This window comes from Stegodyphus dumicola, chromosome 1, assembly GCF_044657685.1.
Source record: "Stegodyphus dumicola isolate Sdum_Otavi_A_Nest chromosome 1, ASM4465768v1".
In the NCBI taxonomy this organism is placed as follows: domain Eukaryota; kingdom Metazoa; phylum Arthropoda; class Arachnida; order Araneae; family Eresidae; genus Stegodyphus; species Stegodyphus dumicola.
In genome coordinates this window covers 99,859,713-99,882,966 of record NC_140768.1, presented here as the reverse complement: position 1 = coordinate 99,882,966, position 23,254 = coordinate 99,859,713, and the positions used below count along the sequence as shown (strand labels likewise).

The following is a 23,254-nucleotide window of genomic DNA, read 5'->3' as shown; positions in this document are numbered from 1 at the left end:
AGTGTCAAAAAATATTTAAAAGAGCATATCTTTAGAATTTCTGATACACATTCTCGCATGTTGAAGATAAAATGTCCCCTCCCACGCAGTGTTGCCATTACTCGCTTTGAAATCATTGAGTTTCTTAACCAAAAACTCATAAATGCTTTACAAAATATGAAATAGATAATAAAGCAAATTCCAAATTTGTCCTTCCAAATGCCCATATTCATGTGAAGACATATGTTATTCAAAATTTAATGGCTATAGGTACCTTTGTTTTATCACAATGCGAGAAACAGATTTATGTAGATTCTTCATTATTTAATTTCTTTGACTATAATACAGGGCTCTAATATTTGATGGCAACAATTTTAAAAGGTGATTCACCATTTATAGTGAATCGACGCAAAATGCCAAAACGAAATTAATAGCCCTTCTGGGCAAATTGTCCCTTTGGGCTAATAACGTACTTGAACTAAAAATAAACAAACTACAAAACATTTTCATGTGAAACAAAATTTGAGAATAGATAATGATTACCTATTAGCTTTCTTTTGTATATTAAATTTTTCTTTGACATGCATGTAAAAATATGTATATTTTTATAATTATAAACTTCTTTATATCTTACTACAATACCTCATGCCATTTCGATAAACTTTGTAGCTTTAAAGAAAAATTGCCCAAAACTATCTTTATCTCGAATTATAGATGCTGATCAGTCAGTCTAATTCTTTTTTTTCAGACTTATTAATTTTCATATGTGGGGAAAAACTGTTCATATATTTCCAAATAAAGCAATTATTATAGAAATTTTTTAGTGAGGGAAAGGTATTTGTGTGCCACATAAAATTGCTTAGGAACCAAGAACACTGCTTTACAGTGCTTATTTTAAAGCTAGTGTTAGTGCCTAAATCTAACAGCTAAAATAACATCAACCATTAGGCAGTAACAAAAGTGGATCACTTTTGACAAGAAAATGTTTATCGGATGTGTATTTTCAAATCTTTCAATAAGATTTATAGTACATTTAAAGGAATTGACTCCATTTGTAGATTTTTTGGACTTTAATCATGTTTTGTTTTTAATGGTAATGAAAATAATATAAAATTGGACTCAAAATCTTTCAAATTATAAACCTTTCTTGCCATAAAAATTATAGTCCTAATAATGCTAATTAATTTATTGGAAAGGTATTGGTGTGCCACATAAAATTACTTAGGGACCGAGAACACTGCTTTACAGTGCACATTTTAAAGCTAGTGTTTGTGACTAAAACCAACAGCTAAAAAAAACATCAACCATTAGGCACTAACAAAAGTGGATCACTATCACAACGTTGTTAATTATTTGGTAGGTAAAAATTTAAATGCTGAATTTGAATGACCAGTAATATGATTCATGAAAAGAAAGATTTTGCTTTCTTTTTTTTAATTTTAATTTTTTATCTAATTTATACAAGAAGAATTTTGAAAATAGTTGAAATTTGTTTCAATTTTATTATATTTTCATACAATTAAAAAGTTAATTTCCCTTTTCCATCAACATTACTGTAGAGCGAAAAATTAAAATATACCTTTCTCATTTTTCTCCTATGAAATGATTCTCCAGGTAAGTCTTATGCAGCAGCATATTAAAAGAAGTTAATTTGCAGTGAAATCATTCCTTTAATAGTAATTGTCAATCAGCAAAGGCAGACAACAATAATTCCTTGAAGAATAATTGTCTATCAGCAGAATTAATTCAGTCATAGATTGAAACTTTTTGATACACCAGTCATTGATCTGTGTACCTTGTCTTGCTTTAAAGCAGGGTTTCTTAAACTTTTTGGTTTGGCGACCCCATAATATTTACGAAAATTTTGAGGGACCCCCCCCCAACAAGCATTGCACAAGTCCAACACATATTATAAGTACAACAACATGAGTAAAACTGTCAGTTTCTTCACTTTTACTGTAATATACTCTTGCAGTTTTAGGTCAATAATTTTTGTAAAATGTTTAATTAATTAAAATAGACATTGGTAATTCTAAAATTATTGTAATAAGTTAAAGAATTATCAAAAGTGCTAAAATTTTTCGCGACCCCCCTACTGCAGGTCCCGTGATCCCAATTGGGATTGCGACCCACAGTTTAAGAAGCTCTGCTTTAAAGCAGTCTTCGTAATTTTTTAAATGCTAAGAAATTACTAATATCAATTTACTCGCTATTTTTAAAGCTTTTGCTATTAAAATTGAAACATTAATTGGCAAATGGCCACCTTATTTATATACCACCCTAAAAATTTAAGTTACTTAATTTTTCAGAATGCTTCAGTTTTGCAAGTTTAACTCCTTTAAAGAAATCAGCTTTTGTAAAAGCTTTATCTTGTTTTCAAACTTTGCAAATTTTTAAAAATTGCAAATTTTGATAAAGGTGACAGAGTAGATAACTAGGAAACATATTAAATTGCAATTAACGGAAAAAGGTGTATTTCTTATTTGAATACTTATCCATGAAAAAGCTATTACATGAAATGTGGGAACATAAAAATGGAGTTTTACTGAAACTGAAGATAAAATTAACCAAGAAAAATTATTATTGTTTTAATGCATTATCTAATAACTGATATCTGAAATTCAAAGCTGGAATAAGATACTCCATTTTTACAAGTTCTATATATTTTTAGTTTTTACTGTAAATTTACCATAATTCCTTCTATTTATTAATCATCACATTTATGGCATTATGCCAACTCTCTAGCTGGCAAATGTTTTTTTTGGGCGGGGAAAGAAAAGAAAAACAAATTGCCATGAGAAAGAGTTATTTTCTTCATTTTGATGCCAAGGTGTCCCTGATACTTAGCTGGATTTATGTACTTGAAATGCATTGCCTTAATTTCTTTGACATTTCAAGATGCATGTATATATACTTTTTTAAAGATGTAGCAAAAAGGTATTCTAGTCTTTCTCTCTATATATATATATATATGTGTCCTTGCTGGTCAAAGTGGTTAAATGTAGTATCAAATTTTGTGTCTGCTTTTTTGGTGAATTGCAATTTTTTTACCACCAGAGGTGCTATTAGTCTTGAAATGGAAAGATCATTATTGTCAAAATTATTCATTAAGGCAAGGAATCCTCAGATTTCAGAAATTTCTGAAATGATGTAAAAAAAAAAAAAAAAAAAAAATGCAATGTATGTAAAAGTAAAAGTTTAGTATTTATATTAAACTAGAGAAATATAAGGAAACAAAATGCAAAATAACATGATAGAATCCAACTTATATAGATCAATGGAAGCAAAATTATTTTAGGTAACACATGAAAGAGATTTTATGAGATTAAAATGAAAATGTACATGTGACCTAATTTAAGCAAAAGTATATTTTACTACACTTTAACATAATTAAGACACAATAACACGCCGAATAAATACTAATTCAGAAGTCAAACAACAAAAATCAGCATTATACCTACAAAATTTTCACAGGACTAGTTTCGATGGTTTTACCGAACCATCATCTTCAGCTGCAAAACCGCAAATGAACAAGATAGGAAATAATGATTAGATAAGATAAGAAAGCCTGGACAAGAATAAGAAAGTGGCGCCATGTGTTGGCGAAACCAGAACTAAAACATAATTTCTCTAAAAGCTGAAGGCAAATTTGGATTGGAATTAGGATCGTTAACTAGAACAGAAAGATTTTTATGAATGTGAAATGCCTCTAGAAAATCCAGTTCTCCAATGGAAGATGTTTTTTGAATAATTTTGGCAGCAGAAAAATTGAAAGAGTGATTTTCAGACCAACAATGTTGAGCAACAGAAGACTTCTGTGTTTCCTTTTTTCTAACATATGCCTCATGTTCTTTGACGCGAAATTTTAAGGCTCTCTTAGTTTGGCCAATGTAAATTAAACCACACTGGCAAGGAATCCTATAAATACCCCAGGAATTCATATCCGGAATGGGGTCCTTGAGTATAGAAGTTGGAATTTTATTGATGGGAGAATAAACAACCCGAAAGTTAATTTTCTGCAAAATATGTGCAACTTTATAGCTAATTGATGGAAAGAAGGGAATGACAACAGAATTTTTATAATCTCCTAAAATAAGATTTAAATTTTAAATTAAATCTATTAAATAAAAAATATTAACATATTTTTAAATGTAAAAAATTTTTAAATTTAAAAAATTTTAAAATTTTTTACATTTAAAAATATGTTAATATGTTATGTATTAAATGTAAAAAATTGATCCCCAATTTTATTCAAATCAAATCTAATCAAAAACCTTCGAGTCGCGTTTCAAGAATTCTGTTAAATTGCAAGCTTGCCTTACTTCGGTCCGTGATAAGGGATACACGTCAACAATTGTCCAAAATTGAACATGAACTCTATAAGCTTCATCTGGAACTCGCTAAATCATATCCAAAATTCACTGCCCTTGAACAAAAGTCTTGGTCTAGAACGGAGAATGCAGTTAACCGTCATAAAAACACCCTTGCAGTTAAATTCGAAAAACTTCTTTTACAGTCTTCCAGTTCAAGTAGTTCAAAAAATCTTCCCATTGTAAACATCAAGCCAATAGTTAATATTTCTAATGTTAGTCTTTCAGAAGAACAAGAGAGAATTCTAAAATATAATTTTAACTTCTCACAAACCTGTACACCTTCGATTCCAAAGATTTTGGCTCCTATCGAAAAAGCTTTCAAGTTCAGTAAAGTTTCAGATTCACAGAAAGAAATGATTAGGCATCTTATCGCTCATAATGTGAAATTCAATAATAAACCTTTGAAACCAAATCTAACTGCGAGAGAAAGAGCTACAATGCGCGAAATTCATTTTAACCCGGATATTATCATTTCAAAGGCCGACAAAAGTGGCCAGATAGTCGTCATGGATAAGAACACTTACATCGATGGTGTCACTAAACTCTTAAACGAAGGACCATATAATCCGATCCTTAAAGATCCTTCACCTTCGGACTTATCCAAAATAAAAACTGTGATCAAATCTTCGCAAATCATTTCAAGCAACTTAAAACATTTGCTTATCCCATCTGTTGCGAATTGTGCCAGATTATATGCTCTTCCCAAAATTCATAAAAGTGGTATTCCTTTCCGCCCTATTGTATCAAATTTAGGTACTGCCTCGTATCCTTTAGCTAAATATTTAGTTTCTAGATTTTCCACTCTATTAGACAATAACATTTACACCATAAAAAATTCAATAGAGTTTGTAAAAAAGGTTAAAAACATTTCTCCTAGTAATTTACTCATGGTTTCTTTTGATGTAAAATCATTATTCACCAATGTCCCAGTGGAGGGTGCATTAAGATGTCTAGAAACCAGACTTCGCGAATTTCATTTCTCTTGCATCGAAATTGATGAGCTAATTTCTCTCGCTCAACTCTGTTTGAAACAAACACATTTTGTTTTCCAAAATAAATATTACAAGCAAACTGAGGGATTAGCCATGGGAAGCCCCCTCAGTCCCATCCTGGCTGATATCTACATGCATTATTATGAATCAAAATTGTTTGAAACTGTAAACTTCCCAGCATGGTTCCGCTACGTAGACGATACTTTTACCCTGTTTGAAGGTAATAAAGATGATTTAAATAAAGTTCTTTCAACAATGAATTCTATTGATCCTGCTGTTCAGTTCACTTTTGAACTTGAGACTTGCAATTCTCTTCCGTTTCTCGACATTCTGGTCACACGTAACACATCCAACTTCAGTACTACAGTTTACCGTAAACCTTCATCGGTTTGCCTTCCACCACACTTTAAATCATGTCATCTGACTAAACAAATGTTAGCTTCATTTTATTCCTATGTTTTCCGTGCTCTTCAAGTTTGCTCCTCCAAACTAGCTCTTGATGAAGAACTAAATTATTTAAAAGCAATAGCTATTGACAGGGGCTTTTCACCCAACATTATTAATCAAGCAGTTAAAAAATTCTCATCTCAACACACTAAAAGCCACACTCTTATTTTAGGAGATTATAAAAATTCTGTTGTCATTCCCTTCTTTCCATCAATTAGCTATAAAGTTGCACATATTTTGCAGAAAATTAACTTTCGGGTTGTTTATTCTCCCATCAATAAAATTCCAACTTCTATACTCAAGGACCCCATTCCGGATATGAATTCCTGGGGTATTTATAGGATTCCTTGCCAGTGTGGTTTAATTTACATTGGCCAAACTAAGAGAGCCTTAAAATTTCGCATCAAAGAACATGAGGCATATGTTAGAAAAAAGGAAACACAGAAGTCTTCTGTTGCTCAACATTGTTGGTCCGAAAATCACTCTTTCAATTTTTCTGCTGCCAAAATTATTCAAAAAACATCTTCCATTGGAGAACTGGATTTTCTAGAGGCATTTCACATTCATAAAAATCTTTCTGTTCTAGTTAACGATCCTAATTCCAATCCAAATTTGCCTTCAGCTTTTAGAGAAATTATGTTTTAGTTCTGGTTTCGCCAACACATGGCGCCACTTTCTTATTCTTGTCCAGGCTTTCTTATCTTATCTAATCATTATTTCCTATCTTGTTCATTTGCGGTTTTGCAGCTGAAGATGATGGTTCGGTAAAACCATCGAAACTAGTCCTGTGAAAATTTTGTAGGTATAACGCTGATTTTTGTTGTTTGACTTCTGAATTACACTTTAACATATTTATAGTATTTAACCACTTACCAGTTTCATTTTTCTGCCATATTGTGACCAAAAGCAAGCCTATTTTTAATAAAGAATTCTGTATTCAAACCAATTACATGAATACAAATCAGCAGTCAAAACTGTTTTAAGTATTGCATTTATTAACTTAATTTTGGTGACAATAATTCATTTTACTTTACAGAAAATAAATGTTAGGGAAAAACATGTATTTTTTAAATACTTACATTTTTATTTCTTTTCAAAATTCAGCTTTGATGTGATATATTTTAAAACCTGGAGATAAGCAGAGTGCAATATCACAATCGAGACAAAACTACCTGATTTCTTTTCTGATCTGTTTTCCCTAATCATTTGCTTTTCGAGCAACACACAAAGCCTAAACGAAAAGCAGTAAAACATGTCCTTGAACTGGTTTTACAATCTAGTCTCTGCTGGACTACTAGAGACATTTATTAGAAACACTGCAAAGTAAAAAAAAAAAAAAAAAAAAAGTCAGTAACCTTGAGTAGGAAATTATACTTGCCTGAGCATTGTACTTGCCCATACAATATCCCCTTCCGCGGCACTCGAACGGTGCTCAGGCAAAACTGTTAAGTGGTTAAAATAATGAATAGTCTGAATTTTTGCAAATTTGAGCAGCTGTGTCACATTATTATTTAATCATAATTTTACAAGAAATTCTTCATTTGTTTTTAATTTCAAATATGATTTTACTTATAAAGAAGGAAGTAGATTAAACAAAATTGTTGTTTTAAAAAAGTAGGGATGGCTGATTTTTGAATACAGTGGTTAATCGTCAATCTTCTCAGCCAGGAAGATAAAGTTTTGAGTAAATAAAATTCAGTTACAAAGTTTACAATTTGTTTTGGGGGGGATTTTTATAATTACGACTTTTGTATAAAATTTATTTTGAAGTTCATAATACTAATCTCGCATTATAGTAATATGTCTTGTCTTTTACGTTTGTAAGAAAATGGATATATATACAGTAAAAAGTCTGTAATCCGGACATCCTTTATCTGGAATGATCTATAATCTGAACCTCAAAGCCACAAACGGTTTTTTTTTTGTATGCTTTACGCATGCGCGTTTAATGTTATGCATGCGTGTTTAATGTTTACACATGTGCGTTTAGAACAAAAAAACAAAGCAACTTAAACAACTTACATTGAAAGAAATGTTTAATAAAGTAAACAAATAAATATTAAGCTCTTCTTTTTTTTTTTTTTTTTTTTTTTAATTTTATACCCTTTATATCATAATTGCTCTTTATTTCATAAATTACGGTTTCATATTTTTAATTGTATAATTTCTGCATGCCATCTTCCCAGATTTAAATTGATGATCTATAATCCGGAAAAACCCTTAATCCGGAATCGCCGAAGTCCCGACGAGTCCGGATTACGGACTTTGCATATGTAAAATATAAAAAATACGATGACTTTGCTCTTCATGAGCATGCAACCTTCAGTTAATTTTCTGCAATTCAGGATCTTCCCCCTAGACCAGTATCTTGTGGAATTTGCTAGCCTATTATGTAACTGTTACTATAAATACTGAATGCGTGCCATTTTGCGTCAGAAAAAGCTTTCCTCTTTCTGTGCTATTAGGGTCTGCGCTACTGCGCTTCTCATCTTTCTTTCTTTATTAGAATTTTATAACGCAGAAAGTCAAAATTTAGTCGTACTTAGTAACTCCTATTAAATCTGTAATTAGGAGAACTTCGTTGGAAAAGGTAATTGATCTGCTATTCGAATTAAATAAATACATGCAATTAAAAGTGAAATTCCTCTGTGTGTCTTCTTTGGATATCGCCTTACCACTCTGCTAAAACCATGCCTGAATTCTGATGGCAAGCTTCACGACTGCCAAAATATCACACACACACACACACATATATATATATGTAATAATTTTGTTGGTACATCGATATAACTTTGAAACTAATCACTTTTTAGTCATGTGAAGAAAACCTGCTGCATAAATTACTGGAAGTTACTATGTAGTGGATAGAATTTTCGAAGAAGCACCAACATTTTGGTAGTTTAACATCATTTGTTTTGGATGACAAATTTCTTAGCACGTATCTTCTTAATTGGTAAAACACAGGTGCTAAATGCACCCCGTAATTTTAGGTACATAATTACATCTCAAATAACAAGGAATAGCTAGCAGAGGCTAAGTGACATGTTGGTAGCAGGAAGGCAAAGTGGCAAAAGAGCCGTAACCTTAATTCCGGATTTAGGTTTTCCGGATTAAGGGTAAGTTGCATAATAACTGCAGTAGTATTTATAAGCATTTTAAGAAAAAATTCTCATTGTGGTTACTACATAGTAAGCATGATGTAACATAGTGCAATATGGAAACATGGAGAGGGGATATTATGCAATTAGAGTTAAGAATTTAAAAGATCTTTCCAATTAAGTTTAATTTGGTAATAAATTTTTCTTAGTATTTTGATATCATATATATTTCTCCCCTTGAAGAAGAAAAAGGCTTGACAAGAAGAAAAGCCTTTGAGAAGAAAACATTAGTGTGTTAGCAAAGGAAGAGAAAGAATATGTTCAATATTTACAGTTGAGATACGATGTTGAGAAAGCAAATTAAATGTTTCAGGGACCTAGCGTTAGGTTTCACTATGCTCTGTCATTTGTTTCAGAAACTTTCTCATGTTTGAATACAAGAAAACTTACAGAAATGTAACAAAAAATTGTATGGTATGGAAATGGAATTAAAGTTCAATTTGAAAGTCTAAGAGATAAGTTTGTAAAGTTCTTGAGAAACACATGATGAATTTTTACAGTTGGTTGAAAGTCTCATAAAACCACGTGTTATAATCAGCATGAAATTAAAATGTTTCTAGTATATAGTTACGAAATTTTATTTTATGCACTATAAAACGAAATTAGATTTGTTATTGTAATAATTACTGTACAGAAACAGCAAAAAATAAGATATAATAGTAAACTATGGCAAAAAATGACAGTTTCCTCTGCAAGCAAATCAGTATGACTTCTTGCTGGTGCTGTGGTATGCAATTACTCATATAAACCTCTTTGCCATATAAAAGGTTAACCATATAACTTGGTTTTAGAATGTTTGTATGATAAAATTAAAGTTTCAATTTAGTTTTATGGCCATAAAAATTAAGTGATGTTCTTGTAATACAGTACAAAGTCCGAGATTCAGACTCGTCGAGGCTTCGAATGTGGGATTTTTTTTCGAATATTAAGTCATCAGTTTAAAACTAGTGAGATGGCATGAAGAAATTATATGAAATATTTATGATCTAAATGGCATCAAAATTTAGAGGGGGTAAAGGCTTAATACTTGTTATTTTCTTTATTAAACATTTCTTTCAATGTAAGTTGTTTAAGTTGATTTGTTTTTTGTGCTAATACTTTCTCTTTAATTCTATAAACAGACATAATTTCTTGTTCAGTTACAAAGTTCCACTGTTCAAGTCCTGTAATTTCTGTGTCGAGAATACCGACTAACTTGTCAATCGAATTTTTTTCATTTTTAATAACCTCTCTGTCACTATCTTCACTATTGGAAGTGCTAATTTTCTGGATCTAGAACCATACTTCAGATTTTTCCATTCATCGATTCATTGATTGATGATCAGGCCATTGTCATCACAATGAAAATCCCCTGTTATATCATCTTTATTTATTATCGCTTCTTCATTTCTTTACAAAATTCATTAATTGCAAAATTTCACATTTGGTCTGCGATATCAAAAACCTTCACACTCACAGCTATCAATATTCATCATCTTCACCATGAAATATGGTATCTGGCCATAAATTATGCCAAGCATTTTCAGAGTATCTGGAGACGCATCCTCCATTGATCTTGTGTTGCTCCACAAAGCAGATTTTATGCTAAAATATTAAAAAAATTCTTCAATAGTCTTTCCATTATTCAAGAAATTCAGCACGGATTTTAAAAATTCGACTATATATTTGCATTTCAGCATGCGCACTATTCCGATTCCATTGGCTGAATAGTGGGTGTAGAATTTGGAGGAAAGAATAATTTAGATACATTAACTTTTACTAAAATTTAGTAAATTTAGTAAGTGAAGTATGAATCGAACAGTTGTCTACAATCAGGACAATTTTTGCATCATTGGGTAAACCAACTGAATTCTGCCAAGTCTCAGGTATGAAATGATTTTCAAACCAGTCATTTATTAACATTTGTGTCATCCATAGTCTTTTATTTGCACGATATCAAGGAAAATCATAACTCCTTTAAATTCTCCAGGTTATGTATTTTTTTCCGATTATGAAAAGTTAACACTTGTGCATTCCTGAAGCATTTGCACATGCTAAAATTGTTAGTCTCGCTTTAGAATCTTTGATACCAGCTGGTGCCTTTATTATTGAGGTTGCCATGGTTTTGTGATATATATTGTCAGATAAGACCAGTTTTATCAGCTGTGTAATTTTTTGCTGGCGATAACTTTTCACTATTAATGAGTTCAATGAATTCATCTGCAATTTTTTTGGATTATGAAAAGTTTACACTTTTGTGTTCCTGCAGCATTTGCACATGCTAAAATTGTTAGTCTCACTTTGGAATCTTTGACACCAGTTGGAGGCTTTTCTGTAGAGGTCATCAAGGTATTTTTGAAGATTACTTTTGACTATTAATGAGTTCATGTGCAAACAGTTCAGCATCTTCAGTACCAGATGAAGCCTTTTCACCTGAAATTTGTAAATGCCTTATACCATGGCGATTTTTAAATTTGGTTAACTAACCTTTAGAAATGTAAACTCAGTTTTTAAGCTCATTTGTTCGTGAAATGTTTTAACTTTAGCCATTAGCATTGGACCCGTCAATGGCACTTTTTCGCTGCTACGTTATCTCACCCATTCAGTCATCACTTTGTGATGATTTACATGTTTAGTGTAATGAATAACTTTTTTGTTATTCATAGTGAGTGGGGTGTCAGAATCCACAAAAAATTCAAAAAGTTCCTTTTTCTGTTTTCTTATGTCATACTCCTCACATAATTTTAAGATGAATATACCTTTATCCATTTTTTTCAGCAGTTCCACTTTTTGTTTAATGGATATCAAAATATGCTTTAGCTTTATAGATCCTGTTGCAGCTCCAGAATTAGAAACTCTTTTCAACATAATTAAAAGTTTAAACTTTAATTTTCATAAAATTGTCGTAATAAAAACAGTCTGCAAAAAATAATAAGCTGGGACAAATAAGAAAGTTAAGGAATAACCCAATCTGCTATACTGATAAAAATTCCTTGGAATCATAACCTAGCATAATAGCATCGTGTATTGGCTGTGTATCTTGAGATTGGCAACAACAGACAAGTTAAGTTATTGATCACATGAATTGAGCCAAATTATTGATTGCACATATTTATATTAAATTATTGTTTCTTCTACAATGATATATTTATTTAGTGCTACTAAATTCTGTCTTGCTTCTATCGCACACTGAGACAGTTAAGCCTGAATTGCATTAGTTTAGTTATTAGCCCAAAGGGGATTAGTTACTTGCCCAGAAGTACTAGCATGGTTCACTATAAATGTTGATTCACTTTTTAAATTGTTGCCACTGAATATTAGAAACCTGTATTATGTTTAAAGAAATTAAATAATGAAGAATCTGCATAAATGTGTGTATGTTTCTCGCATTGTGATAAAAGAATGGTAGCTAGATCCATCAAATTTTGAATAATCTACATTACCACCCATTATGGGCATCTGGAAGACAAAATTTAGAATTTTTTTTTACTATCTATTTAAAATTTTTTAAAACATTTGATGAATGTTTTTATTAACAAACTCAATTATTTCAAATTGAGCAATGGCAACACTGTACGGGAGAAAAAGAAAAAAAAAAAAAAAATTTATCTTCAGTGTGCGAGACTATGTATCAGAAATTCTAAAGATAGGCTTATTTTAAAATTATTTTGCTGTTGAACTGAATTTTAAAGTTTAAGTGCGAAGAATATGATATTAAATAAATAAAAGTAAAACACAAAATGTTAAGAAAATGCCCATTTGGGCATAATGTAAAATATGAAAGCTTTGGATTTTATTTAGTTTTTTTTTTTTTTTTTTTTTTTTTTTTTTTTTTATTCCAAAGGGGCTTTGTCCCTGAAGGACTATTGTTTTCGTTTTGCAAGTTTGCAGATGTTATTATAGAGCAAAAGTTATTCATTATTTGATTATATTGATGCAGTTTTTTTATTATCTTAATCTTCAACTTACATTTCTCATTAGCAAATGATTTTGCCTTCATCTTAAGGTATTTATTTAACTTTAAAATATTATTAGTTGTTGCAACTTACCGGTCATAAAGCAATGAATTTGTATTTTTAATATATATTTTTCTAGTAGGAGATGGATATTTTTCTTTAGTAGAGAATTTCTTATGATGTTTTTAGTGAATTCAATTGGAGATATAAAAAGGGGCTATGTGACAAAAGTTAAATATTACACAAAAAAAAAAAAAAAAAAAAAAAAAAAACTACGCCATTCCTCACTTGAATGTCAGAAGTCAACAACAAAAATTAAGAAAGAAATGTATCTTAGAATTTTTCAGACGTTTTCTGACATTCTAGTGAGGAATTGGATAGCTTTTTGTTGCTCCTGTAAAATTTGACTTTTGTCACATTGCCCCTTTTTACATCTTCCAATTGAATGATCCTTCAAACTCTTCTGTAGGTTGTATAGCACATATACGTGTCTATTTATTATGCCTAGTTAATTAATTTGGCAAGCTTCCTATGATAATTATTTTTATCAAGGTAAAATAAACTTCTTTAGTACATTTTTATAACTGTAACTATAATTTTCTTACTTTGTTTTAATGGCTCTAAGCAATCTGGTAAATATATATTTATTGTGTTTATTAATTTAGAATCATTTTCATTCATTGTAAAAAATAAATTTTCACTCATTTATTGTATAGTTATGTTGTACTTAGTATCTAATATGCAGTTTATTCTTAGAAGATGTAATAAAGAAATGTGAAAGATGTTTTTAAAAGTAAAGTTTTGCTGTTGACTGCTACTTAATTCATTTAATTATTTACTGAACTGTAAGGAATATAATAAAAATTTTTGCTTTTTAGTGGTGTATTAACAAGTGGTGGTGGTTTAAATACATTTACGTCTGGTATAATCACCAGTTTACTGGCTTTAGGTAAAATGAATACACATCTGCAGAAAGTTAAAAATATTTACAAAGTAAGTACTGTTATAATTGTACTTCATGATAAGTACACTTTTATCTCTCTTTCTATTATGTAATTTCTTTTTTAACAGAAACACAAGTTTATTCATAATTTGCATTACTGATGTAAAATTTGAGTTTATCTGGCAGATATTTTATCAATATGCACATAAGAATTTGTTCTATGGCAGCTAAAAAAATTATTCTTTGTAGAATTTTTCAGTTGTTTCAAATTTAGTGTTGCATCAACTATGTGGGAGTTTCATTGAGATGTATTTTTTCCTCTTCTGTATTTGATTTCTCTCTGTATTCTGAGATCTGTGTTCGATATTCTGAGATCATTTGATGATTTTAAATAGAGATATTTTTCTTTCCAATGCAGATTGTGAACAATTACAAATGTAACCCAGTCCATTAATCTATACAAGGCCGAATATATATACTATATAAAATAATTTAAATACTGAAGACAAAAGCCAGTATCATGAAGCAATAGTTGGAAATGTAGGGACAATTTTAAATATTCATTATTTTATTCTTGTTAACATGTTTTAATGTCAATGTAGTAAAATGGCACACTGATTGCACCTGTTTTTTAACTATATTGTTAACTGTAGAATTTTGAAAGATATTCAAAGATAAACGGAGTACAGATGGCAAGTGAATTGATAGCATAGAGAAGTTAAAGAATGTGATGTGTTCAAGAAGAACGTTCTGAATGATTTAGTTTTGGTTTAGCTCAAATTTGATAGGTTAATTATTAACTCTCTAAAATTATTACTGGTATTTAATTTTGAAATTACATGATTTAGAGAGATTTATTATGTTCAGATACTATTTTTAGGATGGAAAAGAGAATTATCAAAATTAAAATAGGGACTTAAGGGAATGTTGCAAATTAAAGTTAATATTTTTATTTTATATTTTCGTCTTACATGCATATATATGTGTGTTTAATAAAACTGCTTTATTATTGAAATAAGGTGACTTGGTGAAAGTTGCAATGGATTGGCATTGAAGAGACTGTGTAGTTAGCAAGATGACACATAACGGTAAATTCCACACATAATTTTATTCCTGGATTATAATGCACATTGTCACTGTGGGTGTGCTATGCCCCCCTAATTTTATGCAGATATCTTCTTAAGGAGGAAAATTAGAAAAAGTAGTCTCTGCATGGATAGCGGCAAGGTGCACAAGCATCTGTAAGCAGAAGGGTAGACAGAAGAGAGAGAGTTGCCATGCAATTAAGCATTTATATCACATTCCATTTCAGATCACATGGCAGTTTAATGTACAGGTGTTAGGTTCAGACTTCACTGATAACTGCACAATACAGATTAGATGAGAGATCTTTTTCATTTAGTTAGGAAATTTATTGCTATTTTATTTTTAGAATGAAAGATCCATTCCCCCTTTAAAAGAAAGGTCAGGAGAGCAAGGTGGCAGAAAAGCAATTAGTGAATTAGCGGAGCAAGAGAAAATTTATCGTTTGAGGAAAGAAATGAGAAAGCATCAAGGACATAGCCTACAGGGTTTCCTATGCCCTGTCAAGATTCATGACCTTTCTCATATACAGATTACGAAATACTTAACAGATAATATACAAACAATGTAATTTCTAAAGAAACTAAACAATGAATTAACACAAATATAATTTTTAGTCTTCAAGTTGTTAAAATGTCCAATGTCTTTTGAATGCCGAATGAAAACTTTTATGTAAAGTCTCTTGATGAAAATAGTTTCACAAGGTAAATGTTCATATGTTTTTATAAAGTAAATGTTCACTAAAAAGTTTTTCAAATTTTTGTTGATGAAAATATTTCCATTATACACCGACTACTGTTAGCTTTAATCTCCGTTATTAATCTCAGGATGGCTAGGGGTAAGTCGGGTTTTCACTTTTCATTCAATCGGGATAACTCTTGCATTTTATAAATGCTTTATTGTTACAACAATTATATACATATATACATATCATTACGGAACATTCTAAACATTATGCGCCCTCTATCAGCGGCTTTTCTACAATGCCATCTATTGGCTGATAACACTACCAATAAGTATTTGGACACCTGTGATAGAAACGAAAAACTAACTTTATTCAAAATCAATAGTTAGTAGAGCCTCCACGAAAGGAAATTACAGTGTGGACCCGCCGGGGCATACTTTCCACAAGTCTTTGTTTGACAGCTAGTTTTATTTTCTTCCACTTGGCTTGGAGAAGACATAGAAGTTTCTTCACCGATTTTGCACAGGTAGTGCACCCCTGAATTCGGCGATGCAGCTTGTCCCAGAGGATCTCGATAGAGTTCAGGTCTGGACTCTGGGCAAACCAGTCCATTCAATGAACTCCATTGGCACCATACCAAGCCTTGGTTAACGTCGAAACATGACAACTGGCATTGTCGTCCTGAAAGTAACAGGGATCCAACCCGTAAAACTGCCACAACGTAGGAAGCACATTGTAATCCAAAAGAGTGCAGTAGGCATCGGAGTTGAGCTTACCATGAATGGGGACCAAGGGTCCCAGCCCATACCAGGAGAAACACCCCCAGACCATAATTCCACCTCCGCCGAACTTGACTGTTGGCACAATGCATTCTGGCAGGAGACGCCAGACCCTACCATCCGAACGGTAAAAAGTGAACCTTGATTCATCACTCCAAAGAACCCGTTTTCACTTATTTACGGTCCAATTTTGATGTGCTTTGCACCACATTAACCGAGCAGCGCGTTTGGATTTTGTGATCAAAGGCTTATGGGCAGCAGCACGACCATGAAAACCAAGCAGATGTGCTTCCTTACGGATGGTATTCATTGAAACAATAGTCCCGGATGCCTGTTGAAACTCCTCGCGAATAAGGGCCATCGGTTGGGTGTGGTTCTTCCGAATTTCTATGGACAGCACTCCTTGGTCTGTATCTCCCAGTTTCGCTGGTCTGCCGACTTGGGGCACATTCCGACAATAACCGCTCACCTTCCACTTCTTAATCACTAAGCCACTGTCGATTTTGGGTACTTCAGATCGCTAGATATGTCCCTTAAGGATCGGCCACATTTGTGATACCCGATAATTATACCTTTCTCGAAATCAGAGAGCTCCGAACTGCGAGGCATCTTGCATGCGATTAAAGCCAATGCTGTTTCGTACACGATATATACCGGTGGAGTCCGTGATGTACCTTAGGACCGCAGATATCGTCATTTGCATACGTGTCCAAATACTTATTGGTAGTCAGTGTAGTACAGACTGAGTTGTGAACCTTGATATAGAAATATCTTGCTCAATAAATGATTAATTGCATAAATTATTCTAATTGTGGATACACATACTTAATACAACAGAAGATTCGATATAAAAACATAATAATATAATGCAATACTAAATGAGACAATAATACTTTGACGATTAATTTGGCATGTCCTTTCCAACAAAATCAGCATACCATCTTGCTAGTGGTTAGGGGATGCTTTAGTACGATAGATCAAAAAAACTTTGTTCCTTAGGAAAAGGTAACTGATTTTTAGCACTGTACAACTGTAAAAGTTTTTCTTTCAAAAATATTTAATATTAGTTAATAAAATAAAACATTGTACAAAATTAAGACTGAAATTGAAGACAAATAACTTGTATAATTAAGTTAAAAGTTTTTTAAATTTTGCAAAAATATAATTAAATATTACCCTACAATAAGAAGAAAGAAAAGAAAAAAATTTAATTTGTGTGTGGTAGCACTTCTGTGCTAAACTATGGTTAGAGGATCATGACTAATAAAGAAAATAGAAAAAAACCAAGTCAGCTTCATGACCATAGTTGAATCTTCTAACAAACAAACAAGAGAAATTTTTTTTGACAAGGGGGGGGGTTAGACATCGATCTCAGCAGTGAAATATGAAAAAGTGATGTGTTAAGCATCCCATCGATTTGGCATATTTGCGCATAGTGAATAATGTGCATATCTTCTGAAAGATTCTAACAATGTTTATGGTGAAAAAAGTGTCAGCGAATATTCAACATTGGTGCTTCAAATTTGAGTTTTCCATGCATTAAGTGCAAAGTGACTGTCAGTGCTTCAAAAAATTTTTCTTTTTCAAAGTGTATTTGGTGCAAATTCATCGGAAAAAGTGCATTGTTGGTGCCTTGTGTGTTTCAGTGATTTGGTGTAAATTCAGAAAAAGTGTCTCGTGATTAGGTGCTTCTAAAAAATTATGATTCAATTTTAATTAATGTGAAATCTCAATGGTGTGTTCTACTATTAGGTATGCAAACAAGGTTGAAAACAAAAGTGTCTATAGAAGAAAGTGAAATTGCACAGGTCATGGATAAATTTCAGTGTGCTGTATTTGATGACCAAAGTTCTGACATCCCTATTGATAAATATCTTTTATTATTTGAGAAAAAGTGCCAAAGCAAAAATATTGCTGCAGAGGACAAGTCATTCGGGCTTCATATTGTTACTGAAACTAACCGTCTTTTAGACGAATATATGAACCAACACCTTGCAAACGAAAAATCAAGAACAAAATCAGAAGAACTATGTGTTTTTTTAGGCATACTGATTTCACAAGGTGTAACACTGAAACCTGATATTGAACTTTACTGGTCTAAAAATGAATTGATTGAAACTCCATTTTAGTGATCTTTTTTATTAAAAAACATCATTTTTATTATACTTTTACTCAAAACATTAAATTTTGTGCATTCATTTTTTTCTTTTATTTTTTATTTTGTGAAAGTAAATAGATTTTAGAAAGTGAAACTTGCACTTATTTTCCCCCTAATACATCGCATAACTGTGCGCGCCTGTGTGAAAAACTGTGGCACTGGGAAATGAATCTTGTATGTTTTCAGTGACAGTTAAGGGGTTAATATCACTTATTGTAAATTTCATGGCATCGACGAATATTTGCATCAAAAATTAAAATGTGCTTCTAGTCTAAAATTAGATATCAAAATTATAATTGAAGTCAATTTTTTAGTCTCTAGTTAGTATTACTAATTTCAACATTCAATACTTTTGTGGATTGAACAACTGAAACAAGTCGGGAAAAAAAACAAATTCAGTAAGACAGTTCATTTGAGTTGATAATTTTAAAAAATTTAAATTCACTTTGCCATTCAAAGTCTCGGTGGATTTGTTGGAATGAAACTTGTTTTAGTTAGTATTGTTGATCAACTTGGTTTGAAGCTTCAAAAAACTTTTCCCTTGACAAGTTCCATTTGAAGCTTTGAACAGACGACTCTATGAAATGTTTTTGGTACTCATATGTATCCATTTTAATGTATTTAGCATTTTCAGTTCAAATATTGTTTGTTAAAATTTTTCTTTTTGCAATGTGTTTCGGAAAAAGGGATAAGTTGAATTCAAATATTCTTATGGCTTTTTCTAAGTATTTTAATCCTAACTTTTAAAATATATACATGTAAAACATAAAAAATACGGTTGCTTTTCTCCTCCTGCTGCTTAAGAACTTTTTGCTGTCGCTCTTTCCATCTGTCACACAGAATTTGTTTGAATAGTATGATGCAGTAAATTTAGAGTTAATCTTATTCAGTCTAAATTACTATTGCATATGTAATCTTGAAGAATCTAAAAGAATAATAATTTACCATTTGAATTGAATAAAGATGTGGAACCAAAACAGGTAACCTCTTCTGTGTCATCATTTTTGCTGTAAGCCACTCAGCCATGTCCAGATTTTGATGCCAAGCTTCATCGTTTCCAATGTCGATCTACTGCAAATATCACATACATATATACACACCAAAGGGCCATTACATTATGACCATCCTGTTAATAACATGTAGAACCACCTTTAGCCCTCAAAACTGCCAGTGCCAGTGTGGCATTGACTTCATAAGGTGCTGATAGTATCTTGTACTAAGTGCTCACCAACTGGTCCTGCAATTTCCTCACATTGCGAGGCTGTAGCGTGACAGCACGAATTTGATTTTCCAGGTTGGAACACAAATGCTCTATTGGATTAATGCCAGGTGAATTTGGAGGCCAAGACATGAAGTCACTGGAATGTTCCTCGAGCTATTCGCTGATGATTTGACTCTTATGACATGGTATATTATCCTGTTGGTAAACACCATACCCCACCAGAAATACTGTTGCCATGAATGGGTGAACCTGATCTGCAACGATGTTCACATAACGCACAGATGTCAGGGATTGTTCCATCAGGATTATGATTCCTAATGTGCTCCGTAAAAACATTGCCCGCACCGTAATACCCCCATCACCATTTTGTCTCCATCCAACTGTGCATCCAGGAGCCAGAGTTTCATTTGGAAATCAGCATATTGGCACATGCTCGTTAATGTGATGGACCAGAAAATGTGATTCGTCGGACCATGCAACTTTCTTCCATTCTTCTGATGTTCAATTCCGATGTTTCTTGGCCCATAGCAGATGCAGCTGGTGATGATATGCCATCAGTGTAGAAACAAGAGGCGGCCTCCGGCTGCATAGGCCCATATGCAGCAATGTATGCTGCACAGTGTATTGAGAGACACTGTCTGGGTCACCATTGCTGTAGCTGGTGGTAATTTCGGCTGTTATATCTCTTTGGTCATGGGGAACAATGTGTAGCAATCTCTGCTCCCCTCTGGAGTCAATGCGCCATCGACGACACACTACTGGCTAGCGACTTGTCGTTTCACCATCGATACATCACTTTCAATATGTGTTGACAACAACTGCACGCGAACAGCTGGCTAAACACACCGTTTTTGATATTGATGTTCCCAGTCACTGAGCCATAATGATTTGACCTTTATTGAAGTCTGATAAATCAGCTGCTTTTCCCATTATGTCGCTAATCGTGCTATGTTTGAAAACACATTGCATAGACGTTCTATATACTTTAACATCAGCCGTGCACACACAGTGGTTTTGTTCTGGGGCGAGTCCAATGTTACAGATGGAGGGTGGTCAAAATGTAATGGCTCTTTGGTGTATAATATAATAAAGAAGAGAAAAAGACACAGTAATGTTGATCGTATAGCACATAGATAGCGTAGAACATAGATCCATACTGAAGAGGAAGAATTCTGTTTGCTTAGATTATTAAAATGTTGAATCCATAATGTCAAGGAAACTTGGCAACCAAGTAAGATTAATATTAATTTTAATTCAATTGACACCTGTCACCATGATTTACTTGGTACTCTAATCGTGCACATTCAAGAACATTTACATTTTGATACTGTTGCAATAGGAAGAGAGCAAAGTGAAATAGTGCCATTATCGAAAGAGAGGCAGAAGCTAAAGTGTGCAATAATCCAATATGAAGGCTCACCAAGAGGAAGGTTTTGGTTTAGGTTAGAAAGGTTTCAGTTCTCAAAATTTTGAGTTCATATTCCAAGTTAGACACGTCATCAGCATTATGCAAGCTGTGTTTCATAGGTTGATCTAGAACAAATTCTGTGTTCAGGAAAGTTATTGCAATTTTTAGAATAGAGGAAATACTCAAATTAAAAATGAGGAATTAAGAGGCTAATGCTAACCCACCTATTTTTATCGAAATTTATTTTATTATCATACTGAATGTTTTTATTTTTCTATGTTTATTAAGTTTTAAATTCCATTTTACATTGCTTTACAATTAAGAAAATGTGGATTATTTTATAAGCATTAAATAATTAATTAATTTTAATACAAATTTTATGAATATGTAAAAGAAAATTTTGGTTTATTTTGATAACAGTAAATTTTTATGGAAGACTTTCAAGCTAATTGCAAAATATTATGATTATCATACTCAAGCAAAGATTTTACAGAACTCCATTATTTATTGAAAAAAATTAGGACATTCCATACAGTATTTTACAGAAAAATGAACTTTCAGAAATTCAATAGAATTTTTATTGTTAAAAATGATATCTGCAAGATTTTGTTATTTTAAAAATTATTTAGATCAAAATTTTGAATTTTTTCTTTATTTTTTATTTCTCTTGTTTCGTTAATTCTTTAATGCATTTTTCTAAAAAGGCTTTTCTGTCACCAAGCCTTTTTCTCTTTGAAAGGAAGGATTATGTAAGATAAAAAAATACGTAAATCAGGGTTATAATTTAAATTAGCAATAACCTCCTAGCAATTCCTCATTTTTAATTTGGGTATTTCCTTTCTGTATTCTAAAAATTGCAATAACTTTCCTGTACTGTTTCATTTCTAGGTCAGTCTACAACACATGGCTTCCATAATGCTGATGGCATATCTAATTTGGAACTTTCTTTTTTGCTTATTATGTGCTCCGCCCTTAGGCACTACACGGAAAGGGAGGGATGCCCTGCGGAGGTCTTTCTAAGGGAAACTGGCTCGTATCCACTTTACACATGGGGAAAACCATGAAAACGTCCATGCAGCCAGCCCGTTCGCCGGGACTCGAACCCCAGACCGAACTACCATTGTTCAGTGGCTTTTACCGCTTGGCCGCTGGTGGGCTAATTTGGAACTTGAACTCAAAATTTTGAGATCTGAAACTTTTCTAACCTAAACAAAAACCTTACTCTTGGTGAGCCTGTATATTGGATAATTGCACACTTTAGTTTCTGTCTCCTTTTTCTTTGTTTAGGGCTTTAGAAACCAGGTGTATCATAATTGAAAATTGCTGTAATTGTCAGTATATCTGAACTGATTCACAATTTTGGATATTAAATTGTTAAGTAATATAAAGGAATAATCACTTATAAGAAAATTATTAGTCTGTTCCATCTAGAAACATCTTGCTTGAATTTTGCATTAATGCAGCTTGTAAAAGCAACATAAAATTATTAACTAACCTTTTGTTAACTACACATATTTTCAGTAAATATGTAATAGGAATTTAGTTAAAGTGAAATATATGTTCAGAAATTAATTTTCACTGTTTCATATAAAACTAAATTTTACTAACATAATTTTGTTAAACAAATATGCATGTTTATGATATTTGCCAACCGATACGTGGATTTGAATTATTTGATTAAGGGAAAGCAAGTAATGACTGTATGCCTATGGAAAGAGATGTCTTTGGGGAGGATCTGTTAAGGGAACTGGTCTTTTTTTTTTTTTTTTAAATATTACACAGTAAATAAATCGTGAAAATTTCATTCATAGTCTTCCCATTTTAATTCCATTTTTCAACCTTAGCTGGTAGAAGTTTGACTCTGATTCATAACCATCCTGCTTAATTGCTGTGTGTACTAAATTTTTTCAGTAATACTACTCATGGCAAATTAGTTTATTATTTTTTTCAATAAGTAATTAAAGAACACTATTTACTTAGAAGTGATTGCACCTGTACGATATATTTTCCAGAGATTCAAGTAAAAGTAAACAAGCGTAATTTTATAGTGTGTGTAGATGACTTTTCCGGAAGAAGGTTAAGTTATTTGGAT

The 23,254-nt window shown here is 32.0% G+C and overlaps 1 protein-coding gene across 9 annotated transcripts in view; it reads left to right on the top strand.

The window, feature by feature from the left end:
• The window catches only part of LOC118180895 (uncharacterized), a 111,258-nt gene that overhangs the window by 54,804 nt on the left and 33,200 nt on the right, over positions 1-23,254 (top strand). For all 9 annotated transcript variants that reach the window (XR_015041587.1, XM_085818196.1, XM_035349957.2 and 6 more), the window contains exon 8: positions 13,763-13,877. Coding sequence is in view for 8 of the 9 variants with exons in the window: in XM_085818196.1 (XP_085674322.1) it covers positions 13,763-13,877 (115 nt within the window). In the remaining variant the exon portion in view is untranslated. The remainder of the gene's footprint in view (positions 1-13,762; positions 13,878-23,254) is intronic.